The 19,235-nt window shown below is 47.4% G+C and overlaps 1 protein-coding gene across 3 annotated transcripts in view; it reads right to left on the bottom strand.

Moving 5' to 3' along the window:
• Npas2 (neuronal PAS domain protein 2) overlaps positions 1–19,235 on the bottom strand; it is a 174,195-nt gene that overhangs the window by 8,001 nt on the left and 146,959 nt on the right. For all 3 annotated transcript variants that reach the window (XM_090336518.1, XM_090336519.1, XM_090336520.1), the window contains 7 exons: positions 18,510–18,657; positions 15,215–15,299; positions 11,831–11,972; positions 11,255–11,364; positions 10,094–10,186; positions 4,688–4,834; positions 428–625 (listed from right to left, as the gene is read on the bottom strand). In XM_090336518.1, the coding sequence (XP_090192644.1) occupies positions 428–625; positions 4,688–4,834; positions 10,094–10,186; positions 11,255–11,364; positions 11,831–11,972; positions 15,215–15,299; positions 18,510–18,657 (923 nt within the window). The remainder of the gene's footprint in view (positions 1–427; positions 626–4,687; positions 4,835–10,093; positions 10,187–11,254; positions 11,365–11,830; positions 11,973–15,214; positions 15,300–18,509; positions 18,658–19,235) is intronic.

The raw sequence follows: 19,235 nt of genomic DNA, 5'->3' as shown, positions 1-19,235 counted from the left end.
AACCTCTGCCCAGACTGCTTTGCTGTCAAACCATGATCTTCATGTTTCTGCCTCCTGAGCAGCTGAAATGACAGGCATGCACTACCATGCCCATCTCTATGAGGGACTTGACTGTCCTTGGGTTTTCTCCAGTGCCTACCTCATAGGAAAACTGAGGGCAAGGGAATTTCTCACCCTGCGTGTTTCTTTGTGCCTAGGAGCTCAGCCCAAGCTCCCTGAGGCCCCAGGAACCATGGGGATGTGAAAGTTTCAGGGGAAGTAGCACCCCACTTTCAGCCCTTTGGGTCCCTGCAAAGAGGGGCTCAGGACTTCATAATGCATCTCCATTCAAGAGTCACTTTATCCACCAGGGACCGGGTCTGACTGGGAGATGGTGGCGGTTCTCAACGCACAAGAGACAGGGTAGGGCTGGGGACAGGCACATTACCTGGGTGGAGAGCACGCTTGGCTCATTGAGCAGGTGCTGGCTTGTGACCTGGGCGGAGGCCATGGGCCCTGCCAGCTGGGAACTGGCTGCGAGCTGGGGCGGGGCGGCTGCACCTGGCCTTTGCTGGAGCTGCTGCGGAGCCTCGGGCCGCTGGGCATTGCTGAAGTTCAGGGACACAGAAGGCTGCTGCAGAAACATCTGGGAGCAGAAGAGAAGCCCCTGTGAAGCTCTGGCCAGGCCAGGTGCACAGCAAGCACCTTTGTCTTCCCTGTTAACAGGAAGAAGACAGATTTCTTCCATTTTTAGCTTTATGGCAGTACTAGGGTTTGAACTTGCAGGCAGGTGGTACACTCATGGGGATACCTCCCTCTCTCTGGCTTCTGGACAGCTGGGATTACACTGTGCCTGAAGATTTATGTTCTTTTTCTCCCCCTCGGCAGTCATGGAGATTGAACGCAGCCTGTGCTTGCTCGGCAACCATTTTCTGCTTGAGATACATCTCCGTCATTTTGCTTTCAGTTCGTTTGTAAACAGGACCTTGTGCTAGAGGCCTGATCATCCCGCCTCTGCCTCCTAACTAGCTGGGATTAGAGGCATGTGCCACCCATCCCTAGCTCGGCCTGGAAACAGTTCATGATGCAGCAGTAGACTTAGCAGCAGGTTGGTGAGACACTGTCCCTGCTTTCATGAAGGTCACAGTCAAGTGAATACCAGCTGACAGAGTGTTTATCAGGTGCTCTGTACAGAATTTGGTATACTTTTTATAGTTCATGTTGGCTTACCAGCTTCTTATGAGAATGAGGAAAGCCCCTTGGGAAAGAAACATAGAATGCAACAACGGCACGAAGCTTCCATGATTCATGGTGTAAGCCAGGCCCTATCCATGTTCAGTCACTAGTGGATGGGTAGATAAGTGGATGACAGACAGACAGACAGACAGATAGATAGATGGAAAGTTGCACAGGAGGAGAGAGAGATTGATGGATGGTAGAAGGAACCAAGCAAAGTGCATGTAATTACCACTACATTCCTTACAGCTGTCCTTTTAGGAATTAATTTGAGTAGCCAGCAGAGGGCGCTCATGCTTCCAGAAGAACAAGAGGCAGCCTCTCGCTGATTGAAAATGCAAAACGGGGACTTTTAGTGCATCCGTAGCTTTTTACAGGGTCTCTCTTGCCTAACTCCATTAAAAAAAATAATAATCAAGCATCATAAACACAGTCTCATAAAGTTTTTGAACTAATCAGGTGAAAAAGAAATAAAGTCCATTTCAGGATAAAAGAATATGAGAATCCTGCTTTGCTACTGCAAACGTTCGTGCATGCCTCTGCTTTAACAATAAAGAACTTGGGGGAGGGAGGGATACTGTATGTTTGAACTCAGGGGTTTTGCTCACCTTGCAGGTTCAGCTGATGCTCTACCACTTGAGCCACATTTACTGACTTTTTCCCTGGTTATTTTGCAGCATCTTGTGAATTTTATTTTATTTTTGCCTGGACTGGCTTTAAATCATAATCATTGAGATCTCAGCATCATGAATAACTAGGATAACAGGCATGAGCCACTGGTACCTGGCTAAGGGAGAATTCTGTGGCTTAATAGTGTGTGTGTGTGTGTGTGTGTGTGTGTGTGTGTGTGTGTGTGTGTGTGTGTTGTGGGGCTTGAACTCAGGGCCTGCGCCTGAACTTCTTTTGCTCAAGGCTTGTGCTCTATCCTATGACTGCCATTTCTGGCTTTTTCTGAGTAGTTTATTAGAGGTAATGGTCTCCTGGACTTTCCTGCCCAAGCTGACTTCAACTGCAATCCTCAGATCTCAGCCTCCTGAGTAGGTGGGATTACAGGTATGAGCATGACAATACTCCTTTAAAGACTGTCAGAGTCAATGTTATGGAAAATATTGTTCCCTAATTCAAGTAGAAAAAGTTTCTTGTTCTCTAGAACAAATGAACCTTTTAGTCACTATTTTTGTTGGCTTACTTAAAATCAGGGCCTGGGTGCTCTCCATTCGCTTTTTCACTCAATGCTGGCATTCTACCACTTGAGTCACAGTTCTATTTACAGCTTTTTGGTGATTAATTAGAAATAAGAGTCTCATGGACTTTTCATCCTGGGCTGGCTTTGAACAGTGATCCTCAGATATCAGCTTACTGAATGGCTAGGATAAAAGGCCACTGGGTGCCTGGCTATCCCACTCTTCCAGGGATGTGTTGGGGGGTGGTTGAACTTTTCACTTGCTTATTCTGTACACTTAAATCACAGAATGTCTCCTTAAAAACAAAGGCCACATTTTAGTTAGGCATTGTAGGATGTGTTTGCTGACTGCTGGAGGAAATTTCTGATTTGACTATCTGTAGATTTCCACGCTCTTTGGAAAATTCCACTGCCAAGATCAGGCCCAAGGAAGAAAAGACCGGAGGAGCTGATTTCCTCTCTGCCTTGTCCAGAGCTCAGGCGCTTTTGGGGAGCTCAAGAAATGTTCTGGTCAATGAGGAAAAACTCGGGTTCTCTGTGATGTAATTGGTGAGTTTGTGATGTGTTGTTTGCAAGCCTAGCTCTTGTGCTGATGCAGGAAGCCGACGAAGCCCTGTGATGGATTTTCACAGGCCTTAGTGTGAGCACTCCCTAGCTCAGCGTCCCCTTTCCCGGTAGTGTGAAAAATCTACTCAAGTAACTGCAATCGGGCATGTTCTGTGTTTACCAACCAGGCCCTGGGATCAGCAGAGAGAATGCTATAACTGGGAAAGAATATGTAAAAAGGGGCTGCTTGGCTGGGTGCTGGTGGCTCACACTTATAATTCTAGCTACTTAAGAGTCTGAGATCTGAGGATCCCAGGGTAAGGCCAGCTGGGCAGAAAAGTCCACAAGACTCTTATTTCTAATTAATCAGCAAAAAGTCTGAAATAGAGGTGTGGCTCTTGAAGTAGTAGTAGAGTATCAGGCAGGAGTGAAAAAGCAAAGGGTGAGTTCAAGACCCTGAGTTCAAGCCTCCAGTACAGACACAGAGACACAGAGACACAGGCTTCTTAGTACTTTGATAGCTTGATAACCCCTTTCAATGCTTGGAACCACCCTTGTGTATGTAAGAATGCCTGAGGCAGGACTCCGGGTATGGTCCTAGCTGTCTGTGTGATACTTGTTGCCTGTACGGTGGTCACAGAGGTCTGGGCTGTGGATGCAGCAGAGTGGCGGCCTGCCCTTAGCTGGGGTCCTGTCCATGGGTGAGGGTGCTGCTTAGGAGGAATGAGAGGAGCAGATGTGTCACTCCTGGTCCCCATCACCGCATAGGAGGCAGGACAGCCAGGAACAGGCGTTTCCAGGCAACTGACCTCCTGTGCAAATTCTCTTGTACATTTGCTTCTGCTATATGCCACCCCTGTCTGATGGAGGCGACACTGAGCTTCAGAAGCTGGGTGGCCAGAGGAGGGTCCACATAGCAGACAGGGAAGCAGGAGGAAAATGTCCTGAGCTATCTTATCTGTCTAAAGAGAGCTGCAGGGCTTTGTGGTCCAGGCAGACTCCATGTTTTGCTAGAATTACATTTGCAATGGAAGACAGATCCTCAGGATAATTGTGAGGACAGGTCCTGGACTAAAACAGGCAAAATTTAGTTAAAAAAGAAAAACATCTACCGTGTGTGTGTGTGTGCGTGCGCGCGCGTGCACACACGCACATAAAGTCTGAACTGAGGGCCTAGGTGCTGTTCCTTGTGTATAAGCTGGTGTTCTACCACTTGAGCCACAGCTCCACTTCTGGCTTTTTGGTGTTTAGTTGGAGACAAGAGTCTCATGGGCTTTCCTGCTTGGGTTGCCTGCAAACCTCGATCCTTAGATCTCAGCCTCCTGCGGAGCTGGATGAACTGCCCACATCTGCTAAATAATTTATATTCAGGAGAGATCTAGCACACAGTCTTCCCTCTCAAATTAAAATGGCCCCGCAGGATTCCAAGGAGTGTATCTGGCATTAACACGAGAGCAGCTTTTGCCACACTGACCAGTGTCCTGCCTGGCTCATGGGGACCAGTGAATGGGGGGGACCCTCCCTGTGCTGCCCCCCCTCAAGCCACAGTATAGACAGTGCATTCCTCTTTTCTCCCCTGGCCTCATGTGGGTATTTCCACATTTCCTAAGCATATGGAGCCCAGTGAAGTGCTTCAGAGGGGTTCTAGGAAAGCTCTACCTGTCTTAAGTAGCGGACTCAGGGCCCAAGGACTGGCCCACAGACTGGGGAAATGGAGTCCCCCCCACCAGGGCAGGGACATACCTGGACATTGGAGTCCTGGACCAGGCAGAGCTGCTCCTGGATTTTGTGGAGTTCTTCCTGCTGCCACCGGATGTTGGCCTGTAGGATCCGTGTCCGTTGTTCCAGCTGGTCTTTGATGGTCTGGAACATGCTGAACTGTGCTGAGAACTTCAGGGGATGGAGGGAGGGGGACACAAGGTCAAAAGCACAACCAGATCAAGGAGTTACTTATTCTGTTGGCAGACAGCTTGGGCATGCCTGTGTGCAGGCCCTTCCAGCCCGGAGCTCAGCTGAGCTTAGCAATCAAGAGCTGGGGATGGGTTTTTTTTTTTTTTGCCAGTCCTGGGACTTGAACTCAGGGCCTGGGCACTGTCCTTGGGATTTCTCAAGGCTAGCACTCTACCACTTGAGCCACAGTACCACTTCAGTTTTTTTTTTAATTATTCTTTTTTATTGTCGGGGTAATGTATAGAGGGATTACAGTTACACTCATCAGGAAGTGGGTACATTATTTCTCACACATTGATACCCACCCCTTCTCATGTTTTTAATCCCCATTTCCCTCCTTCTACCCCCTCCCAATAATCTTGTTTTCCCCCTTCCCTTCCCTATTTCAAATAAACAAACAGCATACCATATAACCAAGTCAGATACAGTAACCACATGAGATTACCACTTCATTTTTTTTTTTCTGTGTATGTGGTATTGAGGAATCAAACCTAGGGCTTTATGCATGCTAGGTAAGTACTTTACCACTAGGCCATGCTCTGGCCCAAGGGTACTATGTTCTATGGTCTCCAGGCAAAGTCTTTCTCAGGCTGATGGTGACAGTAGGCCCAGCTGGATCTCAAGACCGATTTACCACACTGTAGGCAGGGAAGCTCAGAGAATCAGAGCATGATAGAAGCCCTGCTTATATACAGATTCTAGATTTAGTCAGGAGGAAGCCCAGTGCTGGGGATGAAGGTCAAAGGACAGCATCTGAGTCTTTTTCTTTTTGTTTTCTCTCTTGGTCATTGAAGGCATGGTGAGGCCATCACAGACACTTCAGAGCCATGTCTTAACTCTGATCCTGGAGCTCCCCAGTGGGGAGGGGACTGTGGAGACCTTCCAGCCTTTCCCTCTTCCCCTCAGGCTCACTTGCTGCTGTGCCAGTGCAGAAAAGAACACTCCCGGGGTCAGAGAGGCCGATGGCTCATACCTGTCAATCTAGCTTCTCAGGAGTCTGAAATCTGAGGATCTCAGCTGGAAGCCAGCCTGGATGGGAAAGTCCATGAGACTTATCTCCAGTTAACTGGAAAAAAAAAGCTGGGGCAAAGTTGTGGTTCAAGAGGTAGAGAACCAGCCTTGAGTGAAAACACTAAAGGACAGCATCCAGGCCCTGAGTGCAAGCCTCACACCTACACACAGAAGGGAGATGGGAGTGGCTGTTCATGTCCACTTCGTAGAAACATCCAGTCTCCCTTGCCTGTACCCCTTAATGCTCCCTGGGACAAAGGCTGGCTTTAGGAAGATCTTCCAGTCCACCTCTGTCTCCTGCCACCTGTCTACTATGACACAGGATGCCCCTTCAGATGACACGATGTTAGCAGGGGCTGCTGGGACTTCTAAGGCTGTGGCTCCCAATTCCCAAGGCAAATGAGTTTTCTGGACTTGAGATATTCTTTTCTATCCTTTGGTTTCTCTGTTGTACCTTTGGCCTTGAAATTGATAGGCAAGTGCTCTTATCACTTGAGCCACTCCACTAGCCCTTTCTGTGGTTGGTTATTTTTAATTTTTTTAAAAAAAGATTTTTGTTATTATAAAGGTGATATAACAGAAGGGTTACAGTTACGTAAGTCAGGTAAAGAGACTATTCCTTTTGACAATGTTACTGTTTCCCTTGCCCTTTCTGAGGTTTTCCTTCCCATTCCCACTGTGCTAGTTATTTTTGAGAATTTTGCTTTGTGCCAGCCTGAATTGCTGAGGTAACAGGTACACATCACTCTGCCCAGCCATTGGTTGAGGTGGTCTTAAAAACTCACCCTTACATGAGAAAGGATATCAATGCTTGTGAAGTAATGCACCTTCTATCTGGTGAATATAATGTAACCCTTATATTAATTACAATAAAAATATATGAAAAAAACTCACCCTATTCCACATTAATCGTGAATCACAATTCCCTGATTTATACTTCCTAGGTAGGTAGGATCATAGGCTTGAGCCACAGAGCCAGGCTTCCCTTTTCTTTTTTCTTTTCTTGTTCTTTTTTTTTTTTTGCCAGTCCTGGGGCTTGAACTCAGGGCCTGAGCACTGTTCTTGGGCTTTCTTAAGGCTAGAGCTCTACCACTTGAGCCACAGCACCACTTCTGGCTTTTCCTATGTATGTGGTACTGAGGAATCAAACCTGGGTCTTTGTGCATGCTAGGCATGCACTCTACCACTAGGCCAAACGCCCAGCCTAAGGGCTTCCCTTTTCTTTTTTTTCCCCTTTCCTCCCTTCTTCCATTCTTTTTCCTTTCTTTTTCAGCTTCTTCCTCCTCCTTTCCTTCTTTCCCTCTCTTCCCTCCCCTTTCCTTCTTTCCCCTTTCCCTCTCCTTCATCACTCCCTCCCTCCTTTCCTTTCTTCCTTCCTCCCTCCTCTTCCCTTTCCCCACTCCTCTTCCCTTTCCTCCCTCCACCCCATCTTCCTAATCCTTCTTCCCTCTCTCCCTTCATCCTTCTCTCTCTCCCATCCTATACAATGCTTCCCTCTACTCTAGCAATCTTTATATAAAATTTCCCTAGTCTGCTTCTCACCCACTCTTCGGCAAATGCCTTCAGAACCTTTTTCTTTTCTGTCTTTGGCCCTTTGGCCTTGCACACAGGGACTATCAGAGTACCCGGGTGGGTAAAGACACATAGCACATACCAGACAATGCCATGACTGACTACAACCCTTGAAGCAGCAAACCAATAAGGGCCATAAGAATGACAAGTGCTGTCACTGGAAGACACTCACATATGCCAGCCATTGCCCCAGACAAGCAGAAATGAACTGACCCACTTCCCGTAAACCTGTGTCATGCCTGCTCAAGGTCACCCAGCTGGATAAAGTAAGGTCAGAGTGTGACTCTGAGGCTAAGAGATTGGCTAGCAAGCCACTCTCAGTCCCTGGACCATCTCAATCAGAGTGACTTTTATATCATACTTCATCTGCCTGCCCCATAAAAACCTCCACTGCAGTATAACCAATCAAAACACTCAGCTGGAATTTGGAAGAACATTCTACCTAGCAAGCCACATGTATCAGGTATTTAATGAAGAAAAAAGACATGGAAGCTGCTATGGTTGGTTCAGATCTTCAGCTCTACCTACAGCTGAGCAGGCTCTGAGAGTGGCCTGGGGCTAGGACATAGGATTTGGCAGTGCCCCAGTCTTGTTTTTCCTCTTGTGTCCAGGCTGGAGCTAAGGACCTAGAGCACAGGAGACACGCTCTGTATTGCTGAGTTACAGCCTCAGCTCTTTTATTTGTATGTTTTGGTCAGGTGTTGATGGCTCATTTCCATAATCCTAGCTACTCAGGAGCCTGAAATCTAAGGACCATGGTTTGAAGCTAACCTGGATAAAAAAATGTACTAAGATACTCATCTCTAATTCACCAATAAAACAGTTGGGAGTGGAGCTCTGACTTCAGTTGCAGAGCCTTCAGTGAAAAAGCCAAGAGAAGTGTAAGACCCAGTACTGGCACACAAAAATATTTTTTAAATTATCTTTAAATAGTGTTATAAAGGGATTTAAATTCAGCATGTCAGTTTAAGCTTGACTGTGGTCTTTTGTAGATCTACTCTAAGTTAGAGAGAAACATTTAATTCATTTAGTCAATGGTGGGCCTTGAACTCAGGACCTGGGCACTGTCCCTAAGCTCTTTTGCTCAAGACTACTGCTCTACCGTTTTGAGCCACAAGTAAGTCTCACAGGGAATGTTCTGCCAAGGTTGGATTTGAGCTGCAATCCCCAGGCGGGGAGCGGGGGGGGGGAGATTTTAGAAATATATTATTAAGCAAAAGAGGCTTTTTGGAAAAGCTGTCAGTTATTCAGACAACGACTTTCCAGAATTTGGATTCTATTTTCCCTGTCTCTGACAGAATGTAACACTGGTAACACTGGTAAGGGATTGAGTGGAAACTGAGAAATATAATCATTATACTCGAGGTGGGGATGGGGAGGACCAGCTGACTTGGAAAGTCAATAGAGCTGTCCTCTGTATGTAGACAGAAAATACTGGAAGAAAGGTGCATCTGAGCCAGCTGCTGGTGGTTCATGCTTATACTCCTAGCCCTTCAAGAGACTGTGATTTACAAGTTCTGGTTCAAAGACAGATTGAGCAGAAAAGTGCTAGATTCCCTCTCTAAAATAACTAGCACAAACCAAGTTGGAGGAATGGCTCAAGTGGTAGAGGACCAGCCCAACAGTGAGCCAGAATGAGCACAAGGTTCTGATTCTAAATCCCAGGCTGTTCAAACAAAACAAAATAAAATAAGAATGTCTCAAAGAACACAGTTACTATTAATTACAGTGTACCTGACAGATCAAAGACAGTTACCATTGCAAGTGAAGTCTAATGAAGAGTTTAAATTCTGACAGGGAGCTGGGTACCAGTGGTACATACCTGTAATCCTAGCTACTTAGGAGGCTGATCTGAGGATTGCAGTTCAAAGCCAGCTTGGACACGAAAGTCCATGAGACTCTTATCTCCAATTAACCACCAAAAAACTGGAAGTGGCACTGTGGCTCAAAGTGGTAGAGCACTAGCCTTGAGCTGAACAGCACCCAGGCCCAGAGTTCAAGCTCCATGACAGACTAACTAACCCACTAAATTCTGACAGTTTTACTGGCGCCATTGTGAGTGGTCTGTACAGTGCTGGACTCAATAGCCTTTGGCTTCTCTTGGAGTCTCCCTATGCCATGCAGCCTCCAACCTCACTGCCAATCTGTAGTCCTAAAGTGGGAATGGAAGCTGGGTGCTGGAGGCTCACACCTGGAATCCCAGATACTCAGGAGACAGCTCTGAAGATCCCAGTTTAAAGCTAGGCAGGAGAGTCCAGAGATTGTCATCTCCAACTAACCAGAAAAAAAAAAAAGCCAGAAGTGACGTGTAGCTTAAGCAATTAAGTGCCAGACTTGAGTGAAGAAAGCCCTCATCTTGACTTCATGCCCCTCCCTCCCCCAAAAGAAGCTAAAAAGTTGTGACAGATAAACAAAGATGATTGGGAGGAGGATGGGACAAGGGGCAAAAGAACTCGGGGAATGTATAAGCCAAGTGTGGTAGACAAGCCAGGTATAAAGATGACGACGTATGATCCATGTGTGTCTCAGGAGACCCCCCCCACCCTACTGCAGGACCTTGGTGCTAGCACACGGCTCAGAGGCTGTCTTGGACTCTGTCCCAAGTCCCAGATTCACCTGTGCCATGGGAGCTGCCGGCGGAGTCTGCAAAATGGTCTGCGGCAGGAGCTGTTGCGTGAGGTCACAGGTGGATGGGGAGGGCAGAGGGGTCTGGGGAAGAAAAAGGGTTGTTAACTGTCTGCTCTTGGGCTATTCCAGGGGTGCAGCTCTCATTTGGTAGGCTTCTTCAGTTAAAAGGAGGCCTTCCTGCAAGACCTAGGATGAATGGCTGAGCCTGAAGACTTCTGGTCTGGGCTGCTCTGCTTCCTGAGTAGGATGGCCTTTGAACACACTCCTGGAGCATATAGGGTCTTGACTCCTGCTTCTGGAGTCTATATTCAGTGGACTGAGCTGTTCTGTCTTCTAAGTACTGTGACCAGCCAGTCCCACAGGAATGCACTTTAGTCAGCAAGGGCTTGTGCTCTACCCTTCTGCCCAGCAGGAATATAGACAGGCAAACCTGCACATCTCTATCCAGGATCTCATTTGGGCAATGGACACTGGATAGTGTCACTAGTCGACTGGAATCTTAAGAGACTCCCTGAGAAACAAGCTGAGTTACTCCCTTGCTCCTGGGCTCTTGAGAGGCTGGGAAGGCAAGGGGAGAAGACAGGAAGGGGCAGAAACAAGGGATAAACTCCCCAGGATTTTGAGCTGCTGAAAGCTTTGTTTGGTTTGTTTTGTATTTAAAAGAAAGGAAAAGGACTCTTGTGAAGTTGTCCCCAAACTGCCCCTAAAGACTATAAACAGCATCACGATGGAATGCATCACCGAGGACATCAGTGGTTAGATTCCCAATGGGTGGGTTCACGCTGAGTGAGAAACCCCAGGCACAGGGCTCAATCACACCTTAGCTGTACAGCCATTCTGGGCCACTGCCCATGGCAAAATGGCCCATTCTGGACAGGCAAGATCTAGAAAACCAGCAGTCACAGCTCAGGGGCAATCCCAGAACACATTGGAGAGGAACCAAACGCACTTGCTCATGCCCTGCTTGCAGATATAACTTGTCACTCAAGCTTCTCAGGCACAGCTGCAGAATTCTGGTGGAGAGAGCAGGCAGGAAGGTGGCATGTTGACAACCAGGTGCTATGAAGGATGAGACTGAGTCCCCAGGGAGAACTGTGGCTGTGGCTTTGTTACTCACATCACATGAGAAGGTGGGAGACACACACGTACCGGTATTGTGGCTCCCTGGCTTAGCCCAGCCACTGGCAATTCTTGAGGCAGTGTGGATGATCTTGGCAAAGCTGTGATGCTGGTCTCTGCCATCAGCTTGGTGGGCGTGGCTGGAAGAAAGGAAGGCATGACTTTCCCCACCCACAAGTCTTACCTGCCTTCTCAGCAAGAGGGGCACAGTGACCATAGCCTTGGGGGACCTTGCATAAAGGGAAGCCACCTTCTGCAATAGCCTAGCAGAATTACAAAAGCCCGACCTGGGAGGTGGAAGGAGACACCACAAACAATTCCCAGATTTTAGTTCACCACATAGGCTAACCACCTGCCTTGCCAAGGAGTAGCTAAGCTATCTGGCCCACAGTGTCACCATTGCTTGGCATGGACATAAGACACTAGTGTTGAAGGGGATTGAGAGGGAGGTCAGTAAGGAAGGACATACGGAGGGTACAGATGGCAAGACGTCTGTTTTTTGTGTAAACACAGCCCTGCTCCCACTCAGGCCCAGGGACTTCGAGGGACTCTGTACCCTGTGGTCTGATAGGTCCCTTCACCACCCTCCCATGGACTGGCACTCACAGGTGGGTTCTGATATGGCTGTGTGTGAGGACTTGTGGGAGCTCCTGGAAGACGCTGATGGTGAAGGGCTGGTGTCGAGGCCCGGGGTGCCCGCGTCCAGGGCGCTGAAGTGTGGGGGAGGTTCCAGGCTCGAGCCCTTGTCCTGAAACACACAGCTCACCTGTCAGTGTCCAGAGGCAGTGAACCAATGGCATGACTTTACTTTTAAATATGCGACTACTTGGGAACTGCTGACACAGATACTGTAGCCATCTGGAGACAATTCTAAACACATTCTCAGGCAGAATAGGTGTAGGGTGTGTGTGTGTGTGTGTGTGTGTGTGTGTGTGTGTGTGTGTGTGTGTGTGTGTGTGTGTGTGTGTGTGTGTGTGTGTGTGTGTGTGTGTGTGTGTGTGTGTGTTCCAAGCACCTCTGAGAGACTTACAACCTATAAATAGCATTTATTATACTTTCTCATCTTTATCTTTTTTTTTTTCAAACTTTCCCAAATGACTTTGTATTTGATTATTTTTTTTTCTCTGAAGATCGACAGCTTGTCACCCAGAATTTTGGCTCAGAAGAGTCTTACTGCCAGCACAAGGCTGTGCTCATGGCCAATAAGACCAAAGACATGTCTCTTCTGGGCACATCTCATACAACCTCCTGACTTGAGTTCTATAGCCTTGGTGGCTGGAGTGGATGGGGTAGAGTAACTGACCATGGCCTCAAACATGGCATGGTGAGAAAGAAACATGGTGGTCCACCTCTGTGGAACTAGGTTCCCATCCTCAATGGCTTGAGGATCATAAGTGTTTGACCACAGGGGCTGATCTTTTGTGGGGTTGTGGAGAGAGAGAAGACAGTAACTAGGGTTTGAACTAGGACCTTGACTTGGCTGGCATGCTAGACCTGAGCCACACCTCCAGTCCTGCTTATCATTTGGAGATAGATTCTGGTAAAATGTTTCTGCCTTGGCTCAAACTGCAGCCCTCCAGATCTCAGCCTCCTGAGAAGCTAGGATTATAAGAGTTGTCATTTTTCAGCTAAAGAAGAAAACATAGTGAATCCTTTCCTAAGTTCTTTTTCCACTTGGCCTTAGGTAGATAGAAATTATCAACACCCACTGAGCTATGTCAACACACCAGTCTTTATCCACAGTCCTAGATATGACATCTCATGTGTGAGTCCATATACTTTCTCTTGTCTTTTGGGCTGTGGCTGTAATGAGGCTGGACACTGTGTGTGTGTGTGTGTGTGTGTGTGTGTGTGTGTGTGTGTGTGTGTACGCGCGCGCGCGCACGCGTGCACAAATGCAAGGACAGCTGATGTGGCTGACACATGACCCATAGGTCTTCCTGTGCAATAGATAGAAGGTTCTCAGATGTGCTGTGGAGACTCCTCTGCTCCTCGAGTGACCATCTCCTGGGAGAGGCCCCTCTGAGGTCCCTGGGCCACAGCTTTATGTGAACTATGTGTTTTTGATCAGCAGAGAAATAAGCCCAGGAAATGGGAGCTCGCACCCAGCACTCACAGCCCTTTGACGTAACTTCCCATCACGTCTCTACCTGGTGGCCTAGACTGTACCTGTGTGTGGATACATATGCGTATTATATGCTCTTAGCTACCCCAAGAAAGCACAGAAAGCACATTGATGAATTTCTGAGTAGATGGTGCTCACAACATCATACCTAACACCTGGGAAGCTAACACCTGACCATGAAGAGCCAGATGGCCACTTCTGGAGTGATATGTGACAGAGCCTAGAAATAAACTCATGCAGAAACAGAAGCAGCGATGGCACCAGTGGGGATCACTACTGAATGCACCACCTTGTTCTTTTATTTTTGTGCTAGTATTGGGGCTTATACTCAGGGCCAGAGCATTCTTCTTTAGCATTTTTGCTCCTGACTGGTGTTCTACCACCTGAACCACAGTTCCATTGCTGGCTGAAGATAAGAATCTTATCTTAGTTGAAGATAAGAATCTCAAGGATTTTCCTGCTTGGGCTAGCTCTAAACCAAGATCCTCAGACCTCAAGCTTCCCAAGTAGTTAGAATTAAAGGCATGCGCTACCACTGCTCTATGATCTTCAAAAGCGATTCCTTCCTCCCAACTTGGTCCTCAGGAGATGAAAGATGCTTTCATTTTCTTTCTCTCACTCTTCCTCCACCCCCATCCCTGTGACCATTTCAATCTGCTTTAAGAATGGCCTCTGAGGAATAGGTCTACTTATAATGTCCAGGGCCCCCACCCTCTATTACCTGAGGAGAAGTCTGGCCAGATGGTACCAGAAAACTCAGGGTTCAGGAAGGAGGAAGGCACTGCACTTTGTGGAAATGAATGCCTTTCTAGATTAGAGCTCCCTGCAAAGAGCTGGTACCATCTATAATCCCAGACCCTGAGACTGTGAGACAGAAATGTCATGAAGGGGCTGGGGATGTGGCTCAGTGTTAGAGTACATGCTTCGCATGGCTGAGGCTCTGGGTTCCATTCCAAGTACCACAAGGAAAAACAACACCAGAATAAGATTTGGCATCAACACACAGCACTTAGGCAAAGGGAACAGGGATCCCTGCTTCTCCCCCTCGGCCCCCTGCAGTGGGATGATGGGAAATCTCCACAGATTCTTTTAATCTGTGAGAAAAATGCAAGTGAGTTTATTTTAAGTTAGAAGGTTGCCAGACAACTTGAGTTTTAGAGGGTCACCTTCTGCCCTTCTTCCCTTTCTCCCCTTTTTCTTTGTTTAAACCTGGAGGTTTAAACTCAAGATCTTGCACTTGCTACACAGGCACTCTACCATTTCCATCATTCCTCCAGACTGGCTTTTCGCTAGTTAACTGGAGATATGTTTCTGCCCAGGCTGGTCTTGAATCATGATCCCCCATATCTCAGCCTTCTGCGTAGCTAGAATTATGGGCTTGAGCCACTGGCTCTCAGCTCAGAGGTCATTTGAAACCCAGCTTTGAGTGCAGGCCCTGAGGTACTTTTGGGTTTCTCTGAACCTCAAATTAATAAGGGCGAACTCAGGGGCTGGGAGTGTGGCCTAGTGGTAGAGTGCTTGCCTAGCATGCATGAAGTTCTGGGGTTGATTCTTTGGAACCACATACACAGAAAAAGCCAGAAGTGGTACTGTGGCTCAAGTGGTAGAGTGCTAGCATTGAGGAAAGCCCAAGGACAACGGGTCCTGATTTCAAGCCCCAGGGCTGGAAAAAGTAAAGAAAAGAAACGAAGAATGAGGACACAGAATCTGTATCACAGGACAGTCATGGGGGAAATACTGAGACACCCACACCTCTTAGAACACTGCAGGGGAGGAGCCAGCATCAATATATGTGACTCTTCAGTTTGCCACAACTCACAGAAAGCTTCCCCCTCGGCTTTCCCCCAAGGGTGGGAGCAGCTTACTTTCAGTGCTGAGGAGTGCATGGTTTCTGAAGGCGAGTCTTCTAAGGCCAGCTCCTGCCTCCTCTCCACCCGGACATCTGCATAACTGCTCGAGGAAGCAAGAGACAACAATGGAGGGTGACAGTGCTCAACCGGCACATGGGGGACTGTGGAAACCGCACCCCTCCCACAGGAGGCAGTCCAAAGTTTTGTTCCCTGTGCGAAAGGCCAGGGATTTCCACTGGAGCAACCTAAAATGACACACAAATACTTCCATTTCTAGAATGTTCTTATCCCCTTCTGCTGGGCTCTCTTACCCACCCTAACTCACTTTCTGAAATCTTCAAACATAATAGTGATTGTGTGTGTGTGTGTGTGTGTGTGTGTGTGTGTGTGTGTGTGTACTGATCTTTGGACTCAGGGCCTAGCACCTGCTCATCTTCTTTGCTTGACTGGTTCTCTACCACTTGAGCCACACCTCTGGTCTACCTTCTTGCTACTTAACTAAAGATAGACTTTTACAGACTTTTCTTCCCAGGCTGGCTTTGTGATTCTCAGATCTCAGATTCCTGGGTAGCTAGGATTGCAAGTGTGAGCCTCCAGCAGCCAACTTCCAAGTTATTTGAAACAACTTTTATCTGTGGGATGAGCTTTTTCTTCTCTTATTAGAAGCTGTTCTTAACTATCTGATCTGTCTGAACTATATGTGAAAAGAATGGCACAAAACATTTCCATTCTTGGGAGGTTTTCTTTCAAATAACCCTAGAACTAGATCCTGGCCACAGATGAGTCTATGGATATACTCTGCCAATACTGGAGGTAAACAGATTCCATGTGGGGCTACTGGGCTGCCCTGGCCTTGGCCTTGGCTTCCTGGGTAGGAACACCTGGGAATGCTGGTCACTTATTTATTCCCTCTACTTATCTGTCTCTCCCTCCCTGTCTCTGCCTTGTGCTCTCTCTCTCTCTCTCTTTCTTCTTTGCTCTCTCTCCCTCTCTTCCTCTTTCCCTCTCCCTTGCCCTTAGTTCCTTTCTATGATTTGGGAGGTGGAAGATGGAGAGGCAGAGAGGTCAGAGCCTGGAGAACATGGTGTCCATGCTGTCTGGTCATTCCTGGGAATGCATGGATCCTCTGGCAAAGGCCCAGCAGTGTGGAGCGGAGGTGAGACTGGTTAGACTGTTGCAGTTCCCAAGGGTGGGCTGAAGAAGAAACAGCAAGTCCCTCCACATGGGCATATGGTGTGAGGCCTCAGGATCATTAACTGAGACAAGCTATGTTTTTCTCCTTTCTTCTCTCCCTGCATCGTGAAGAAGGGTTACCAGCCTGCTGACCACGTGCATGGTGGAGTGCGGGTGGGGTCTATCTGCATCTGTGTGTTATACAGTCATTCCTCCAGAGCCAAGGGGGCCTGGTGCAGCATCACCAGGGAATACTAAGACGTACAGCCACTCCAGTCCCTTACACACAGTGATGTAGCACATATGTATCACCCACATACATTTTCAAGTATACTTATTATACTTATTATTTGTGCTGATAGTGGGTCTAGGATTATGCTCTTGTTAGTCTTTTTTTGCTCAAGGTTGGCATTACCACTCGAGCCACACCTCCACCCTGGCTTTGTGCTGGTCCACTGGAAATAAGAGTCTTAGGGATTTTTCTGCCCAGGCTGGCTTTGAAGGGAGATTCCCATATCTCTGCCTCCTGACTAGCTATGATTACAGGTGCGAGTCATGGATGCTAGTCTGAAAAATTCAGGAGTAGGAACCATTTGTTTTGCCAAAAGGTATATATAAAACAATATTAGTATGGGTTATATATAGAATTATGAATGCAGATGGATACTGCTAGTAGTCAAGAGGACACATGAAAGGAGAATACTTACCTATTCTGTCCAGTGGCAAGTGACTTTGAGGGCTTTATATGCCCCACAGCCCTGATATTTCCCATCTGTGCAACATCATCTGTAGATGACTTATACCTAACACAACGCAAATGCAATCTACATTGCTATTCTATATAGTTCAGGAAACAGTGAAAAGATAAACATCTGTATATGTCCATACATTTTTTTTTTTGGTGGGTTACGGGGCTTGAACTCGGGCTAGGCGCTGTCCCTGACCTCTTCAGATCAAGACTACTGTTTTCTAGAAGCCCTATCATTTTGTAGAGGTTAATTGGAGATAAGAGTCTCAGGTCCTTTTGTGCCCGGGGTGGCTTTGAATCTTGATCCTCAGATCTCCTGAGTAGCTAGGATTATAGGTGTGCGCCACCGTGCCCGGCTCATACAGAAATTTTTTTTTTCTGAGGTTTGAACTTAGGGTCTGGAAACTGCCCGTTGGTCATTTTGCTCAGGGATGGCACTCTTACCACTTGAGGCCACAGCTCCACTTCTGCTTTTTGCTGGTTCAAGTCTTGTCTTTCTGTCTGTCTGTCTGCCTGTCTGTCTGTCAGTCAGTCAGTCAGTCAGAACTCAGCCTCTTCAGGAGCTAGGATTTTAGGACTTAGGTTGTAAGAGGTAAATAAACAGTTCTTTCCCCCCAATCCATGGTTGGTTGAATCAAAAGACATAAAACATAGTAGCTATAGAGGGCTGACTTTATAAAGTATACTCCTCCTGGTCTTTGTTTTTCTCAAAGGCTCTTTTTCTAAGCCAGCTTCAAACTAATTTACGGTGTTAACATTTCTGCAGTGGCTGGGGGAGGGGAGGAGTGACTTCTCTCCTTCCTCCCTGTCAGTCGGGGCCCTACACACAGGATGTGTCTGTGTCATGTCAGGCTTGCTGCCTTCTCTCAGTCCTGTGCGGGGATCCCAGGACCCTTTCCACTATACAGCAGCCCAGCAGTGCCTCCAACACGGCCTCAATTGTCAGCAAGGGTTTTTGAAGCATTAAAAATAAAAGGAGTACGTGTTTGAGTTCTTTAGAGGCAATGTTTTAATTTTCTCCTCAAAACAGTGACAAGGGAAAGCTGGGGGATGGATAAAGACAAGGGGAAAAATATGTAAGTAGGTCATTCGAGCAGGAACTTACCAAGATCCCTGGCAACCTAAAAGAGTTCATGAGGCACTGAAAGGGACCTGGCTGAGGACTCAAAACAAGTCTTAGCCTGGGGAGAAGAGAGCTGGATAGGCACCTGAAAGGGGCTGAGCACTGGGAACTCTCTTGCTAAACTGCCAATGCCAGCCCTGTTTGATCCTTAGATACAGGCAGTACCAGAGGTGGCCGATGACCCACCCTGGTCACCAGGAGCCTCATGTACCACCTAAGTTATTTCTGTCCAGGACCCAACCCAGTGTGGCTTGCCTGCACAGTACCTGACCACTGAGTGCGTGCACACGATGAATTCGGGCTTGGAGTTCCACTGGTGGTAGGTGATATAGTAGTGGGTCTGTAGCCAAATCCACTGCTGCCCTTTCGTCAGGAACCGATAGCAACATGACTTCCCTTTGCCAAACTGCATCACTGGGGTAGAAAATGGATTCTGTATGTAATACCCACCAACACTTGGCAATCTTCATCCTGTGACTTATGACTAAATCCTTCCTTCCCTCCCTTTCACCCTCCTTCCCTTTCCCATTTCTCTATTTCTACCACTCCCCTTTCTTCTCATCTTCCCATTCACTCCCATCCCTGCTCTTTCCCCTTCCTTCTTTCTTCCCCATTCCCTTGGCCCTCTCTTGTTTCTTTTGCATTGATGGGGATTCAACACATAGCTGTGTGCTAGGCAAATGCTCTACAGCCAAAGTCTAACAAATTCTAAACAGAATGATCCATGTACTTCCCCAAATGCTCAAGAGCTTCAAAAGATCTTGGAATTAAAGTTAGATCTAGACAGATCTTCAAGCTGCAGGGCTTAATTAAAAATAAAAAAGAGGCCCTGGCTTTTCTGGGGCTCATCTTCTCCCTGCAGGTAAGCTGTCTTTGGAACTGCCAGAGCTGAACAGAGGAGGGAGTATCCTGACACTGGGAGAATTGGATCCAAAATAGATCTGACAGCCAGCAATTGCTGGACAAATTCCATGGCTGCCAGTGATAAGTTG

Source organism: Megascapheus bottae, chromosome 7 (assembly GCF_031878675.1).
Source record: "Megascapheus bottae isolate mThoBot1 chromosome 7, mThoBot2.hap1, whole genome shotgun sequence".
In the NCBI taxonomy this organism is placed as follows: domain Eukaryota; kingdom Metazoa; phylum Chordata; class Mammalia; order Rodentia; family Geomyidae; genus Megascapheus; species Megascapheus bottae.
This window is presented reverse-complemented; position numbering and strand designations above follow the sequence as displayed.